This window comes from Drosophila ananassae, chromosome 2R (genome assembly GCF_017639315.1).
Source record: "Drosophila ananassae strain 14024-0371.13 chromosome 2R, ASM1763931v2, whole genome shotgun sequence".
Lineage (NCBI taxonomy): Eukaryota > Metazoa > Arthropoda > Insecta > Diptera > Drosophilidae > Drosophila > Drosophila ananassae.
Genome location: NC_057928.1, coordinates 8,973,023 through 8,990,282, shown reverse-complemented (window position 1 = coordinate 8,990,282; position 17,260 = coordinate 8,973,023). Strand labels below are relative to the sequence as shown.

Here is a 17,260-nt window from a genome sequence, read left to right as displayed (position 1 = left end):
GCCTTTCATTCGATGTTTCTTCCAAAGAACTTCTTGCTATTGTTGTTTTCTGGTCTTTCTTTCTTGACCACCATGCCGTTCTTTATAGCCTTGACTGGCCTGTTTGCCGGCATGTGGCTTAGAGATGGCTTACAAGCTGTTTCCTTGTTTTTTCCTGGGACCTTTTGAGCCGGGAGCTGGCTTGTGCTGCAACCGATTATCTTCCGACTCTGCCTCCTTCCTTATTCCTGGCCATTATCCTTTCAGCTGGCCTGCAGCCTTATTCATAGCCTCCACTTGCTCGTAACTGCATTCCTAAGCTCAATCACATAGGAGTCGGGCGGATCTGCATTGAATTAACTGAAGTATAAACGTATTTTTGTGGATGCCAGACCGAAAATCCAGTTGAGTTTATAATTAAAATTCCTCTGACCCGGAATCCTGGGCGCATAGGTGCTTGCCTTGCATTCTCCCCCAGAATTTAAATGTCGTTTTTTCCAGGAAAAAGCCGTCGTGGGTGTATGTGTGCTCGACATTCAAGTGAAACTTTAGACATAAAAGCCAGACCCCTTGAAACCTTTTTTTTTCCATGTCCACCCTTTCGGGCTTTATTGTTGTGGCAGGGCTAAAGCCGTGCAGACATTTGGACGTAACTACTTGAAGTTTTATGCCCCGTTTCTTTTTTCCTCCTGCCACATGGGAGGACTTTATGGCTCATACGTGTGGGTTGCTTTCGGCGTATATTGAAAACCCGGCATTGTTATGACTTTGAAACAAACTGGTCGGAGGGGCTGAGGCGCAAGCATCTTTTCTCCTTAGCCCTCAACTTAATGGCAGGTGCAAGAAAAAAAGCGAAAACACAGCACAACGTCAGCAGTGAAAAGGGAAAAAGAAAACTGTTATCGGTCGGGGTGCTCGAAAGCGCACTTGATTGCTCAAATCCATTGTGTATCCCCTTTTAAGCCTTTTGTTTTCCATTATGCGCCGGAAGTGTTGTAAACACTTTGGCGCAGGGCAGCCACAGCCAAAGCACAAATAATAACCCAAGAAGTGCCAAAGGGCAAGGAAAAGCGTCTCAAAAGGCGTCGCCAAGATCTCTGCAAACTTCTTGAGACACGGAAAAAAAATTGTCAAAGAAATAGATATCTTGCGGTGTTTTTATTAACAATTTTTAAAATTCAAAAGCTGTATTATTCTTAAAATACATTCACTAATAATTATTATAATATAACTACTTATTATACGTCAAAAAAGCATAATTTATTTTTGCAGTCTATTCAAATTCCAGGACATTTTTTAAATAAAACAAAAAGAGGACACACGGAAATAAAGCATAATAATGTGGCATGACAGTTGCCGGGAAGGGGGGAACAACAAGAGGGGGAAAGTGGATTGGGAAAAGCGGCGCGTGCCAAACAGGAAAGCACTCATAACGCTTGGGTCTCCCCTTTTTTCCCGCTCCCATTATTTCAGAGGCGTCCCCTCGTGACTTTCTCCTGTCAATATGTTTCCCGCTCGACTTGTGCTATAATTGTGTCCTCCCCTCCAGGACATTCTCCGTGTATGTGTATGGGTTTGTATCAACGAGGGTTAAAGAATGAAGATAATGCCAACCGGGACACTTTCAGTTACTTAGCTCGACTTGAAGAGCGTCCGTTGCTTGGGGACCCACGATGGATCTGAGAGTTGTCCGCCCCTTTGCCCTTCCTGTTGATTTTAGAAACTTACAAGTGGGCAACGAAAAGTATCCCAACTGAAGCTAAAATAATTAGCTTGGGAGACTAAGCAGAAATTGCAGAAAAATGAGAAGGCCACAGGGGGCAAAGCTAACAAAGATAAATACAGAAAGCGGGCTGGAAGGAAAAAAGGGAATTACTTAAAGGTACTTTAGAAAACGGATTACAACTTCATTTAGCAGAAAAGAGCTAAGAAATAGGAATTGAAAAACGGCCATTTAACGGCCACCTCTTATAAAGCAACTAAAGTATTGTATAAAGAACGTTGGTTTGGAACGTTGGTAAAGTATTGTATAAAGAACGTTGGTTTCAATCCTGAACACAGGACTTTAAAAATATCAGTTTAAAACACACTCCCTTTAGGTCAGCTAGAGGGCATTTTCTACGACTCACCGCCAGCTCATTTTCCGGTTGACAGGAACGCTTTGATTCCAGCACATCACCTGACAATTTGTTGACTCAACTAATCCCTTCGTCACCATTCCCATTTTCAGATGCCGAGGATGCCCAGACGCCACAAACACTGCCATCACCGGTTGTGGAGCTCATCTTCGTCGGTGCTGCGTCTGGTGGAGCTGCAACTGCTGCTGCCCGCGGTGTTGGTCCTCCTGCTGGCCACCACCCTCGGATTCGCCTGCCGCGTCTCTGAGTTTTCCTGCAAGGGCAGCGGGAACAGCGGCAACATTTGCGTTCCACTGGACAAATACTGCGACGGACGCAGCGACTGTGCCGATGGCACCGATGAGCCCAAACATTGCTCCGGTGAGTAAATGCCAGCAGATGGCCATGTCTGCTTTTTCCTGACAAAAGGAGTTAAAATATACAAGGAACAGTAAGGCCTGGACAGAGTTAACCTAAAAATTCAACTTTTAGTAAATGCATTTGGTATAAAATATCCAACGGTGCGTATGAGTTATATTTTATTACTCATACGCAAGATGAGACTTTTCAAAATAGCTCATACGCCTCTTTGGATTCATTAAGTAACTGAAAAAATCAAAAGTGAATCAAAAGATGAACGCTCTCTCGTGGACTTACTGTAGTTTACCGAATACTCAACTCACATTCTACTTTTTCACTCTGTCGACAGTCTGCAATCGGACTTATTATGGCGATATTGGACGCACCTATGCCATAAAAGTGCCAACGCCACAGTGGAATAAATTGCCGTTCCTCTGTCACTTGACATTCACAGCATCCGGTCATGATCAAGGCGACATTGTCCAGGTGAGTAAGGGGTTTACCTAAGGGGTGTTTTTTTTTGGGAGGGGAAGAACTGCCAAGTCCGTGCAGTGTTTGCTCGGTTCGTGTTGTTGTCCGCTGTCCTCTGTCTGTGTGTCCGTAGTCCGCTGTCCGATTGTTGGCTTTAGTGAGCCGTAGGCCAAAGATTAGCCGTGCGTCAGCGACATAAAAGTGCAATGCACACACATCCGATGGCCAGAGAGAGTCCAGGGTGTACGGGTGTGTGTGGTATGCGGGGCAGGTGGGGAGCCTTCTCTAACAGGAACTGACACACAACTCCCACACAATGTCAGACGACAGCGACATGCACAAATGCACCGCCGTGAAATATTCCGAGACAGAATTATTCCCCTGCCACAACAATAGATTCTGGTCTGGATGAAGATACGGGTTTGTGGTTCTAATGGGTGAATAAACTGGATATATGCTTTCTAAGGATTATCTTAAAAAAATTAAGACTTAAACTGTGTACTTTTTAAATTGTAAAATGTTTTAATAAAACATCTATCTATTCATTCATGATTAAAAATGATACCAAATACACCCATGTTATCGTATAGTTATGATTTATGGGCGAACTTGATTGTCTAGGGTATTTTTGAATCCATACTACCCCATTTTCTCCCTTTATTTTAAGCTCTATCTCTATCTCCATTCATGCTTGCCACGCAGAATGTCTCCATTTCTCGCCTCAGTGGCATTCTCCTGACATTTTCGGAGGCTCTAGCATTCGGTGCGTGCTTAATTAGGACTCCTGGCGATTTCAGTCCGCGCTTTAAGTGGGGCCTAGCTCTTTAAAAAGCCTTTGGGGGACACTGACAGAGATGGTACGATAGACAGTGAAGGAGTCTCTGAAAAAGGACACACAGATAGAGTAAGAAAGATAGCTGGAGAGGAAATAGGCAAACAAATCGAGCGGCAAGCGACGAGCAGCAAACGGAAAGTGGATCCCACCCACATTGACAATGAAATTAGACACGCTTCAAAACATTTTTGGCGAGCTGTCAGAGAAACGTCAATTTCAATTTCGAAAATAATTGATTTCCCTTGCAATTTGCGTAAACATCGCAATGAGCAGTTGAGTCCCAGGAAGTGGTAGTCAGCAAATCTGTTCCCTTGCCGCCCCCTTGTTTCTGCCACATCCTCCCTGAAAAGTTTGCGTCTCGAATTTCCGTCCAATACTCTGGGGAGTCTTGCACACACATTTGAATAAGTAGGTACATCCATATAGAATGATATATGCAAAATGTTCCTTCGTGGGCTTTGCACCTTGCACAAATCTGTCATGCATAAGTTATAACTTTTTATTTTGTGTTTCCGCATTTGTAGACCACATTTTTTGATAAATTATACACAGAAAAAAAAGGAAAAATTAATTACAAAATTGTATATTGAGGTTTTGGTTTTCTGGCTACAATTCCTGAAATTATATAAAATACTCTAAATAGAAATTAAAAGCCAATTTGTAAGATACTTTGGACCTTTTTAAATATTCATTTCGGTTCTCTGTACATTTTTTCCCTTTAACTCTTCATCGTAGCATATAAATCATGCGGTTGGCTTTTCTCTGGCTTCCCGGGTTTCCCGCTTTCCCAAAGGTCTGCATGCTTTTTTTTGCCTCACACTGGCGCGTCTGTGTGGGAAATTGCTTGAAATAATAATGTTAGACATCCGCGAGGACGAGAGCCGCAGAGCCGGAGAGCCAGGGAGTCGGGTTGTTGTTGCCCTGTCTGTTTGTACATATTGATTGATGATTGTCAGCCGGAATACCAGACCCACGCAGAAGTTTAAATTGCCTGGGAGTTTGCCATTTACCCATGGGCTAATTTTTATTGGAAATACCTTAACCCATACTCGGCCGTGAGTTTGGTTAAATCAAATGGCCAAAAGTGTACTTTTTTCGAGTAGTTTAAAACACTTAAATAGACAGGAAAAAGTGTGCATACCGCGCATAACAAACTCTGCATAAATTAGCATATTTTTAAATATCAATAACATGAGCTTATTTTTTTTTGTGCCATCGAATAATAGTTTGCAATTTTTTCATCATCTTGTGATAATTTTTTTAATGTTTAATCTCTATTGAATAAATGGTATTTTTTCCGTAAACAATAAAAGGCAGTCTGATTTAAGTTTCACACTTTGCCACGTTGAAGAGCCAAAAAGTTCACAGCCAAAATGCAAAAAGCACATAAATTATGTCCTCGATTTGCCCAGGAGAGTTTCCTCCCGTCCTGGCCCAGGAAAACTTGCAAATTCAAAAGTTTTTCTCGAATTCTCCCACCCGACATCCAGTTGTCGCCTCTAATGAAGCCACAAATGCCGTGTACGATGTGGATTTTCCATCCGAACTCCTCTTTTTTGGTCGCTGTCACGCTTGCCTTTGTTTAATATTTCAAATTGGAAGTGAAAATCTCTCGAATGCGTAGGTGTTTGCATACTTGACTAAATGAAAAGCAAGTGGCAAGTGAAACACGAGGCAGAACCCTTTTCATTTGAGTTTTCTTTCCAATTTTCGGAGCTTCCTCACTCGGGCACAGCACAGCACACACACCCTCAGACTCTGGCATTTATTTGCATATTTTATTAAGAAAAATACATGTGTACACATAAGTACATAATGTACATATTGCATACCAGATTAGATACTTGACTTTCTGCCTCAGAACTTCCTCACTTTGACCTTGACTTGACGTAGCTTTTCAGTGTGTGTGTGTAATTTTTTTGTATGGCCAATCAAATATGCAAACAGTGGGCGGGCGCCAAGAGGCGTGTCATGGTCCCTTACAGTTTTTCGCAAATGGAATTTCATTTGCATAACTTTTAGCAAAAATAAAATATCGTTTTGGTTCTGGAGTGAAGGAGTGAAGTACTAAGAAGTATAAACGAAAGATTCATAAGTCTTTTGGGTTAAGCTTAAAAAATAATTATTTTTAAATAAGAGAATAAAAAGAATTGATTTATTAAAACTTTTCTGTCCCCCTGTTGCCCAAAAATCAAAATTTTCTGGCTCAAAAATACATATTTCTGTATGTCGAAATGGCTGGAAAAATAATAGTTTAAATCTCACAATAAGTATATAAAGAGTTTATTTGACCAACCCTTTTTTATTTACCTTTGCAGATCATCTTTGATGGCTTCACGGTGGGCCGCTTCGACGAGGGCATGGTCGACACGGACGTGGATGGTTACGAAACGAGCCTTAGTCCCACCGGCGAACTGCCCGGCTGCCCCGAGGGCTTCATGCAGGTGAGAGTGCTGGAATTTCATTTATTAAAATTCATGTTACGTGATAATAAAAATAGTTTTTTACTCGGAGTGGGCGGATAAATTTTGTCCGGGAGTTTGCACTCCATTTGCCTGCGTTGTCGTGGCTATAATTTTATGCCCAAGCCAGGGGGCGGTGGATGGATGGATCTGCGAATGGGTGGGTGGGTTGTTCTGGAAATCCTGGCCACGACTTTGGCTTGTCATCATTGGTAGGTTTCGTCGCCAGGCGTTGCCATTGCCGTTGCCGATGTCCTTTCCTTTCGTCCTTTCCGTCGTTCGATTCAATCAATGTCCGAGTAATTCTGTAATTTTCTGTTTGGCTCTGTGTTGACAAATACCACATTAGCCTGGCAAATTGAATTGAATGGTGCGCCTGTGTGCGTGCCCCTCTGCATCTGTGTCGGCCATGTCGATCCCTGGGTCTGAAGCTTGAGTGCTGTTAGTGTTGTCATTGGGTCATATCCATTTAGCCCCGTCTCTGGAAGCTCTGGGATAAAAAGGAAAACTATTTAACATGTACGAAGCACAGTCCGTCTCTCTGTCTGACTCTGTCTGTGTGGTGTATATTTTTATCGCAAATTTTGCGGACACATTTAGTGAGCTATGTAGTTCTCTGTCGTCGCCCTCGTAACGCCACTGCTAACACCCAAATCCCGGCTAAATGAAATGTACAAAAAAGCACACTAAATCCCTGTAATTGACTTGTGCAATATGTTCAAATGGCTCCCTTCGCTTCCATCCGTATTTGTTTCAGTTTTTGTCCAAACTCTCGCATCTGCATTCGTATCTTTCAGGTTGAGTGGCATCGCTTGAATCGCTTTTGATAAACTTATAGTATTTTCGTTCAGCTACCAGCTTTATTCCCCCTTCACTGGTTATAAGCTGTTTTAATTTGTAGCTTAAATGTAGTGTTTGCACTGAAGAGCTTGAGTTCCAATGGTGAATAGATAGGTCTCTTAATCTTCTATTCAAAGTAAACTCTTCTTTAATTTAGTTCCCTGATATGTGCATATGTTTTCTTTTATTAAAGGCAGAGTATCAATAATAGATACTCCCTAAATTTCTCTTAACTACGGAGAACGCTTTCATCTTTGGACTGATGGAAAACCATAAACCTCTATTAGTTTAGCTCTATAGGCTTTGTTTCAGATGTGCCCCATTTTACCCTCGGTCCAGCCCCTCCAGCATCCTGTATCTTTTTGGCCCTTTGTGCAACAATAAATTTTAACAAGCGTGGGGCGTGCACTGACATTCTGTGGTGCTGAGGCTCCCGAAAAAAGGGGGCGCTGCAAAATTGCAGGACTATGGGCCTGCGATGCCGTGCAGTCGTATGCATCCTGCGATGTCCTGTTGAGGTTTCATTTGGCGCTTGACATGTGTACGGAGTTGAGGGATTTCCGCAAATGGGATGTGGGGTGAGCCGATCCGGGATCCCTCTAGTTTTTCCTGACATTGCACTTTTCCGAGCAACATCAGCTGTATACCCTTGAAGGAGGAAAATGCACTTGGCGCTATTGTGACCTAATTTTCTAGAAAAAATAATGAGGGTTTGTTAAAAAAAAACATAACCGTTTTTTATTCGACTTATTTGCCATTTCAGAAATGCTCATGGTAAGAAACTAAAAGTCCTTAATCCCCATAACCCTCTAAGCTTAATCCAGAGTATTTCCCAGACCGGTGTCTAAATTTTTCAACTTTTGAAACACTTTTTTTTGCCTTCCGTTCGGGTTTTAAAATGCAGTTAAATATTTTCAATTTTTTTCGTTGCTCCTCCATTGTTCATTGTTTTCGTGGCAGTTCTATATAGACTCGTAACTAACCGCAGGTTTGTGTTCTGTTTTTTTCCCCCGCCGTTCAAAAACCCTCCATTTCCATCGGAGCTGGGCGTATTTATTTTCTGTTTTCGTTTTTTTTCGTGTTTCTGTAGCCCCCATTGAAGGCAATTTTAACTGCTGACGCGGTTTTGTAAACCCCCCGGCTCTTGGCTCTCGGCCCCTTGAACCTGTATAAATAATGCGTGTCATGGCCTGGCCACATAAATTCTTGACCGAAACGGAAAATTTATATCCGCTGCCTTTCCCACATAGTATACGCTTATATATGATTTACCCAGGTCCAGCACCAGGGCCATCACCCCGTGTCGGGTCTGAAGTTTCAGTTTAATCATTTATTCAATTTAGTTGGACATTCTGTCTCATGCATTTTGTAAAAGGCCGAAAGGGGAGCGATGCCGGGCTGTCCTTATCTTGACCTTTTCGGAATTATTTTTAATAATTCAGCAAACAATCTTTGGCTGTCAGTGGGCCTTAAATACAGATACGGCTGAAATTCCGTAACTTAAATATTTTTTTGGGTGGCTTTCCATTTTTAAATATATTCAAAAACGATATGGAGCGACTGTGATTCTTTTATCCTAACTACGTTAGTCAGTTTAAGTGGGGCTCAACTGTATTTTAAGTTGGCTTTACCAAATCCCAGTGTCACATCCTTGTTTATCTGCTTAAAACTCCTGCCAGGACCTTTTGTCTATTTGCTAATATTGCTAATCATAAATAATAAAGTTTATGCATAAACGTATTAACCTAAATCAACAGCAACAACAGGGGAAACGAGGAGCCTTCTGTTATCCTTGGACCCGAGTGTCCTTGTGAGAGCAGCTTGAGCAAATGACTCAATATTTGACAATCATAACATCCCCATCCTTGTGCTCCAGCCAAGCAAAACAGGACAGCCGAAGGAGCAAAAGCAGCTTGGACATCTACCAGTTTGTCAATAGTTTTTATGGGGCTCTGTATATATAAAAATATATATAAGTAATATGTATATGGATTATGAAACAACTTTGCCATGGTTAAGCTCATAACTCAACGTGGCCGAGGACTGACCGCGGAAAGTTAGGGAAAATTTACGAGTTTTTGAGAGGAAAAGGCTCCAAGGTCTGGAATTTTTTGTTTTACTTATTTATTGGCTTGTCTCTGGAGCATTTGTATTGCAAATTAAAAGCCTTCACGGTTAAATAATTTATTTTTAATATGGCAAATGCCTTAAATTGCAATAAATCAAACGGCCAGCGGGGACATTGCGACATGGCTGGTATTATACTCTTAAATTGTATCACAATTAACTTGATAGAATGAACACTGACAAGCGGCAGCTTTTGTTTATTGTTTTCAGATTATGCGAGGGGGAAAGGATTCAGAGGATGCCAGGACATCGGCAGTGCAGATACAACTTTTATCGCACTCACTGACATCCCTGGGCCCCCAAACAATGCATTCTTTTCACTTTTTAAGGTATTCATATAACATTTTAATTTTTTAATTCAATTGAAATTAAATATAAGAGCAGCTGATAGCTTGAAGGAGTTTTAGTGCCCCTTACACTTCCATTCCTTCGACCATTGACGGAAAATAGCTTCAAGTTTCAATTAACTTTCAAGTTTTTAGTAGGCCATCATGGCACGTGTGAAAATGTTTGGCCAAGAAGATAGTTCATTTTATTATCCCTGGCATAATCAAGTCAAATTGCTTTAAAATGTAACCCGTAGGCAGAAGCAGGCCGAAAAAAATGTTTCTACAATAATAATTCAATCAATTTAAAACCAACACAAAACGAACCAGAAAAAGCAAGTGCAGATAGGCCAAAGACGAGCAAAAAAAGGCTCAAAAGGACCACACACACAACACACACACACACAAGGACCTCACACACAACGACGAAAGTCCAATAATTCGTTATGAAGTCGATGCTAATAACGCTCCAATGCACACAATGGACATGATGACGATGATGAAGGGGAGCGACCAAAGGGATAGGCGGGAGAGTGAAGGGGGGCTAGAGTAAAAGGATAGATGCACTCACAAAAAAGTTACATGTACTTATAAGAGGCAAATTACAATCAAAACATTAGAGCCTAGAAATCCGACACGGGGCGTATACGTAATATTCTTCCAAGCTTTGAGATCACCCTTAAACATTTTATGACCCTTATAGCTTCTATTAAAAACTAAGTTATGGAAATTTTTAATTTTTATTTTGAACAAACTTTTTTTTGCTGTGTAAGAAGAAGAGGCCTGGGTCCTGGAATCGACCAGTGAGTCTGCAATGAATTTACACAAAATCGAAATCAGAAAATTACCATTATGCCGGGCAGTCAAGCCTTCTTGTGGATCTTCCTACCCCTTGCCCCTGCCACACCTACCCCAATCCTGCCCCTCCGGCTACACCCTCCACTCCAATCGGTGACCCATTCATCCTGCCCAGGGATAGAACGGGATGGCCAATGGACTTGCCATGGTCATCCAATATGACAGCAGCAATGGACCGACACGACTCCAGTGCAACTGCAACTCTAACCAGTTACAAATATTGGCCAGACCTCGATTGGCGACTTTGCAATTACAGCAAAAATTGTTGTTTGGGTTTGAGGCAGCCGCAGGACATGTCCGGCCAGGCCCAGAAAGGACACACTGGCCAGAAATAACTGCCGCCGGCTAAGGACTGAGAGTCGGCCTCAGCAGCGGCATCGGCATCGGCATCGGTGGTCGGTTCAGTTCAAATAACCCATTAACTAAAAACTTAATCAATTGGAACCCCAGTGTAAATGAGCTGCCATGGCTGTTGCCTTTTCCATTTTCCAATCCTCCATTTATCGACTTCTGGCCACTGACCCAGGCCGCAGGCTGGTAAAAAAAAATAAGGATGAAAAGCGGAAAATTCTTCCCCCTCCAAACGCCTATGTCCTCTCTCCCTACTGGTATTAGCAATATTAATGCCGCCTATGGATGGGAGCAGCCTCAATAAATGTCAGTTGTCCCGGGGCGAAGCCAAACGTTTGTGTCGCATAATGGGGCAGTGATATTCTTTATTCAGCAGGGTAGCCTGGATATGTGGCAATCAGGAAATTGTCTAGACTTCAAATGAGTAGAGCGGTGGTAATAATGTTGTAAAAAAAAGTTTACTTATACACATATCCTCTATGTTATATATACTTATTTATTAACAAATATATAGCCTCCGCCTTGGGGGATACTTGAAAAATTTGAAAAATACTTGAACAAAAATATGGTTCTAGAATTTGTTTCGCTTATTTACGGAGAATCGATCTACAAATCGTTTAAGGTATTCCGCTTTGAAATCGGATGGGTATTGGCAAAGATATAGGCTTCGACATGATCCAAAATAGGATCCCTATGGTTTTCAACATTTTAAAGAGGAATTCTTCAAGAGGAATTCGGTTAGGAATTGACAAAGATATAGGCTTTGTTTTGGGCCGTATGGAGGCCGTGAAAATTCTACAAAATGAACTTTAAGCCATAAATTCAAAACCATAAATTAAATAACGAATTGGGGCTTAATTTAGGGTTTAAAAGCATTGGAGAGTGACAAAACTTTTCAAAACTCCCATAAGCTTTTAAGTAGAGTATTTTGGAAACCATTTTGCTTCTACCGGTGAAAGTTCATGACCGTTTTTGCAACTTTGACAGTGTCGATAATTTAAACACACTACTGCTAGCTCCGGGCGCCCCTTTTTTGGTCAAAATGTAAATACATTTATGGAACAGCACTTGCAGTCGGAGGGCAGTGGCCATTTGTTGTTTCAGCTGCAAACGTGTCCACCTTCGACGATTGCCAACAGTTTTTCGCTTGCATAAAATGCTGGCCCGAATGTATAAAAGTGTTTATTTTTTTCTGTTTTGGCTGCCCGGCTACGCGGCTGCCAAGTGCACTCGAATGTCGAAAATGTCGCGTTGGAGAAGAACGGAAAGGAAAACAATCAAATATTGAGTGCAGTAGGTGGCCGAACAAATAAGAAATAAAAGAAAAAAACAGGATACTGAACAACTCGAACTCATAATCCATTAGCCCAACGCCAGATGGCCAACCGATACGTGCGTTTATTAATTTTGTATGCGTTTTTCACTTACCCTCTGATGGCAATAAAATCAATACGAGAGAGAGCGCCCGGCTATAACTTAACCCAATTTTTTAATATGGCAGTGCACACAGTGCCAGTGCGAATATCTGGGCTTTAAATGTTGCGCAACAGCATTTGGTCGGGCTTGGCGGGCGAAATTGCTTTTAGCCCTTCGGTGTATGGTGGTATGGTGGTATGGAAGGCGTGTCACCAGCAGGGGGAAACGCAGCGAAACAAACTTGATTTTTAATTAATTAAATTTTTATTTATTTACTTGGCAGCTCAGCGAATTGGGACGCCCATTCACCGGCGGCTCCTGGTGCGGCAAGGCCACTGGACCGCAATTATACTTTAGCGAGACATCCACGGTGACAGCGTCGGTGAAGGTGAGTACGAGAGTGCAAGTGAGAGCAAAGATTTGCCAAAGGGACAGGAATATCCTTTGGGATTGGGCTCAGAAGCGAGCGGCAGATGTGCAACCTTCATTTAAATTGTTTGGATTGCTTTAAAATTGGTACACCCTTCATTTCAATCTTTAGCAATGATTTATTTTGAGTTTTTTATTACTTATGTCATTTAATTTAATTAATATCGGCTTAAGTCTCATCAAAAAGAGAAAAAATGCCAGCTCTACTGTCTCCTGTTCCATCAGAAATCCTGCATTATCTGCATCATGTCCAATTACTTGGCCAGAACATAAAATCTTTCGAACATTCCGAGATATAAAGTTCACCTCTTCGTTTTCATTTAAAATTAAACGAGTTTTTCCGCACACGCAGCACACGGCGTATACGTAATGTTTACTTGAGGCAGTCAGCCGACGACGTTGTTCCATTGCCACTTTTTGATTAATTTTTAAATAAACGCCTTGCCATAAAAATGGCCAAATGGACATGGTAGCACAAAGGACACGTCCTGAAAAGCGGCAGGACGAGATTCTGGTTGCCGCTGCCGTCGTCGAGATGGCACGCATAAATTATGAAAATTAATAAAAATTCATTCGGAATGTAAGGGAGAACTACTTCAGACACTTTCCTCCAGCAAAAGTGTTGATGAGGAGTTGACATGGCAATGGAGAGAGCAAAAGCAAAGAAGCAATCGCAAATTGCATAATTAAAATGCCATTGCGTGCGGCAATGGCGATTTTTTACTCATTACCAAGCCTCTTCAATTGTTTTCTGTCAGAAAGTGACAGAAGACTTTGTTGTTGCATTTTCACATTGATTGCACTTTTTGGCAAATCAGCATTTCAAATTGCATCCAATATCTAACAATTCATTGCAGGTATTTCATCCGCCACGCAATATCCGAGATGAGAAGCCCTTTGAGTTCAGCATACGATATAAGTTTATAAGCCAATCGGATGCCGTTGTGAGGTAAGTAGAACTGAATTTCACCGAGAACTATTCAATTGCCAATGGTTCAAAGCATTTCTTTTCCCTGCTCCGATTCTCCCTAATGTCATCTGTATCCGTCAGCTTCGGCTGCTTCAGCATGGATGTTTCTATTTCGAGTTTCCTGCTTAGAACTAAAATCTTTCTACCTGAAAGAACAATGCCACTTGGTTGCCCTGGGAGTGGCTTTTCTTGGAATTTGAGGGGCGGGTAAACGGAGGCATCCTGCATAAAACATGAGTTCCATGTACTAACTGTCTAGGAGTTCAATTGAATTCAATCCTCACCTCAGAATCCGTAGTGCAATCTATTTGTGCCTGGTGCCTAGGCATGTGTCAAATTTGTCTATTCATCCCACTGCCTTTTTAGAAGCTTTTCAATGGGCCGCGCTTTTTGCAAGAGGGCCAAATTAGAGAGAGCGAGGAAAATATAAATTGAAATGTATTTTTACGCCTGAATAAATTACACACAATTTACCAGAGAATTAGGGATTTTCAACCAAACTGGGACTCATTTTTCCTAATACACTCGAAACATTTCAATAGGTATAAATGGCTTTGCACTTCTTAGGAGCTTTTGCCATTCATTCAAGTTTTTGCCAGTGCCAGTTACGTTGTCCGACGTCCATGAATCGTGTGCACACCATTAGCAAACTAAACAATGATCGGAGCCCCAGGTACACTTGTCTGAAAACAGGTATATGAATATATGAACCGAGTCTAGGTGTGGGTGTGCGTGGGAAAAAGCAGGAGCACATTTTATGCAAATTTCAGGTCTTTTGGTTGTTGCTACTATTGCTACCAGCCTTAAATACCATTCAAAATGTACTCGCACGACCCGAAAACGAACCGGAACGCAAATGCGAATGGAAATGACAAAACTCACCCAACACTTACTGGAATTTGGCTCGAGAACCTGGTCAGTAACACCCTTTTGGCCCTCTTTTTCAGATACGGACTGCCCGATAAGCCGCTCGAACTTGGCCGGGTGACACCTGGCACCTATTGTACCAGGCAATTCGATGAATGCTATCGTAACAAGTGTCGCCTGCAAAGTCCAAATTATCCCGGTATGTATCCAAGGAATGTAACTTGCTATTGGACGATCCGGCAGAAAGAAGTGCCGACCAGCAAACATGCCATGATTGCAGTTAGCCAGGAAAACCAGCATAAGGCCTTGGTGAAGCGGTAAGTACGGAAATGACTACCCAGAAATGAAATCCATGGAATCCATTGAAGGCACTAAACTTCCAATTGAGCCAAGTCAAATACAATCACAAGAAACAATTTTTATGTCCCTCTTTGTATCCCAACTAGTCATGCCATCAAATCTCTAAACATTTTCTCACTGTGCATCTAAAAATTCTATGCAACCTGCAGTGGAAAGCATTAAATAAGCATTACCATTCTGTCCCCTCAATCCAAACTGTATGAATTGAATGGAATACAACCACCCGAACAAGTAGTATATATGGGGGTGTGTTGCCAGGAAAGTGCATCTGCATTTGTATGACAAATTTCAATTTAGCAAATTGCTAAGCGAAGTTCCAGTTTGCAGTTTGTTAACTGACGGCAAAATGAAACAGTTTCGTGTCCGAGAATGTTAAGCATTCGTCGCCAAAAAGTTTTGTGTATATTCCAATTAAATGCAGTAAACTCAACAACATGCACATCAAATGCAATTTGTATGCAAAACTGTATTAGAGGCCGGCATGCGAAGTATGTAATTGGATTGATGGGATTAGGTGAAATGTATTTTTAATATTAGCTACCATTTATTTTCGATTTTCGAAAAGAACAACTATACAGGAGTAGAGTTATTAACTCGTACAAGCCATAAAATCAATATCCGGCCATGTGTCAGCTGCTGATATCCTTGTATTTCCTACCACTGCTCTCTTAAACGAAAATGTTTTCATTAAATTCCAAATTGATTGCTATTCTACACTATTGTGTTGTGCAGCTAACCTGGTTAACCCTACTATATGATTTTCGCTTACAGCTCGATTGCCAGCTTTAACAAGACCTCACGTTCAATTCGAGCCTGGTCCGACTGTACAGGTGAGAGGGATCACCTGATATTCTACGACGGCAGCTCCACCAACGATCCCGTCTTGGCCAAATACTGCGGAGGCGACTGGCTGCCACGCGTAGTGTCACGGTAAGTCCAAAGGAAATGCCCACACAAAAGTTCTCACATATCACAGAAAATCACGATTATATGCCCGATGAAAGAGAAGGGGAGATGGGGGACACAGAGACGGCAGAATGACAGAGAGACGGAGGACATTTATTTAACGCCACTTCTCCCTTTTATGAAAAAGTTAAATATGAGCACAGCAAAGCTCATAATACATTTACAAGAAAGGATAGACAGACATTTTTCATGAGCATGTGTGCGTGGGTGTATGCCACTGTGTCAGGGTGTTAGTTTTGCCCACAGAGATGGTACAAAGTGCTTTTCAAAAATGAAAACAAATTTAAAGTGTATGAGGTGCAGTGCTACTGAAGAAAAAACAAAGTCAAGTGGTTAGAAAAGTATGAAAACTACAAGCTAAATAAAACGAGTGATACGGGGCATATGAGTAATTTTATTTCATGATAACTGATTTATAGATATTATTATATTCGAGTGTAAGAATTACATTTCAGGCTTAAAGATTTTATTTACTTTGTAAGAAAAAGGACTACCACCCCATGAAGGATAGTTTACCTCTTTCCTTAAATACCTAATAAATCTCCGACATATCTCTACCCAAAGTGATTTCCCAATCACGGTGATGGGATATCCTTTTTTCCGCATCACTGCTGTGTGAGTGTATTTCAGTGTGAGTCTGTGAGGTTATGTGGAGACCGCAGCCTAGTGCACTGCACTGCAGTTTTGGCCTGGGGCGCATGTGTTCCAATTCAGTTACACATAGATACAAAGACAGACTGGCTGGATGGCTGGTGGATCTGGGTGGGCCTCTGTGCGCCTTACAATTGTGCGCAATGCTTAAGCAAAACCGGAAATTGGGTTGCTCTGCAGACAGAAGCCAGCGGACGGGCATAGAGATCGGGCGACAGAAGGACAAAACGACAGGCGGAGCGAAAAGTGAAAAAGAGATACGAAATTCGAGATACAGATACACACAGTCGCAGGAAAAACATCCTGGCCCACATACATGAGCAGAGAAATAAATAGATTTATGTTGCCGCTTGAAACTTTGGCTTGGGAGCCGTCTATTGAAAACATTTTGATGCATGTGATTTATGCAATGGCAAAATTTTGCTCATTAGTTGCCAAGTTGCCAGCATTTAGATCATCAGCCATAAATTCTTAAAGACACCCCAGCCTTTCAAAAGCAATTTCAAGTTTCCAAACTCCCAAATGCTTCCGCGCATTGAGACACACACACCTCAACCACGCCCACCTGCTGTGGCCTGAAGTTTGGATTTAGCAATTAAAATGCAACTGCTAATCGGTGTAGTTTCAGTTTTTGCAACTAGTTTTCGCATTAGTGTACTAATTTTTGTGTTTTGCTGAAGTTTTCTGCCATTTTGCATAGTTAGATAGAAAATAGTTTTTAAATATGTATATAGAAAGAACTCCTTGAAAATATTACTTCTCTAATGATGAAATTTGAAACATTTACCAATTATTTATATTTTTCCTTATTAATTAAAATCAAATATTATATTACTACTTTATTACATTTCATGTTTAATTTATTTGCTTTTAAT

General features: G+C 41.5%; 1 protein-coding gene across 1 annotated transcript in view; it reads left to right on the top strand.

Annotated features, from left to right (window-relative positions):
- LOC6493630 overlaps positions 1 to 17,260 on the top strand; it is a 58,424-nt gene that overhangs the window by 14,646 nt on the left and 26,518 nt on the right. Inside the window, exons 2-8 of the mRNA XM_032453748.2 lie at positions 2,210 to 2,477; positions 2,806 to 2,942; positions 6,081 to 6,206; positions 12,426 to 12,530; positions 13,429 to 13,520; positions 14,489 to 14,725; positions 15,540 to 15,698. Of these exons, the coding sequence (XP_032309639.1) occupies positions 2,210 to 2,477; positions 2,806 to 2,942; positions 6,081 to 6,206; positions 12,426 to 12,530; positions 13,429 to 13,520; positions 14,489 to 14,725; positions 15,540 to 15,698 (1,124 nt within the window). The remainder of the gene's footprint in view (positions 1 to 2,209; positions 2,478 to 2,805; positions 2,943 to 6,080; positions 6,207 to 12,425; positions 12,531 to 13,428; positions 13,521 to 14,488; positions 14,726 to 15,539; positions 15,699 to 17,260) is intronic.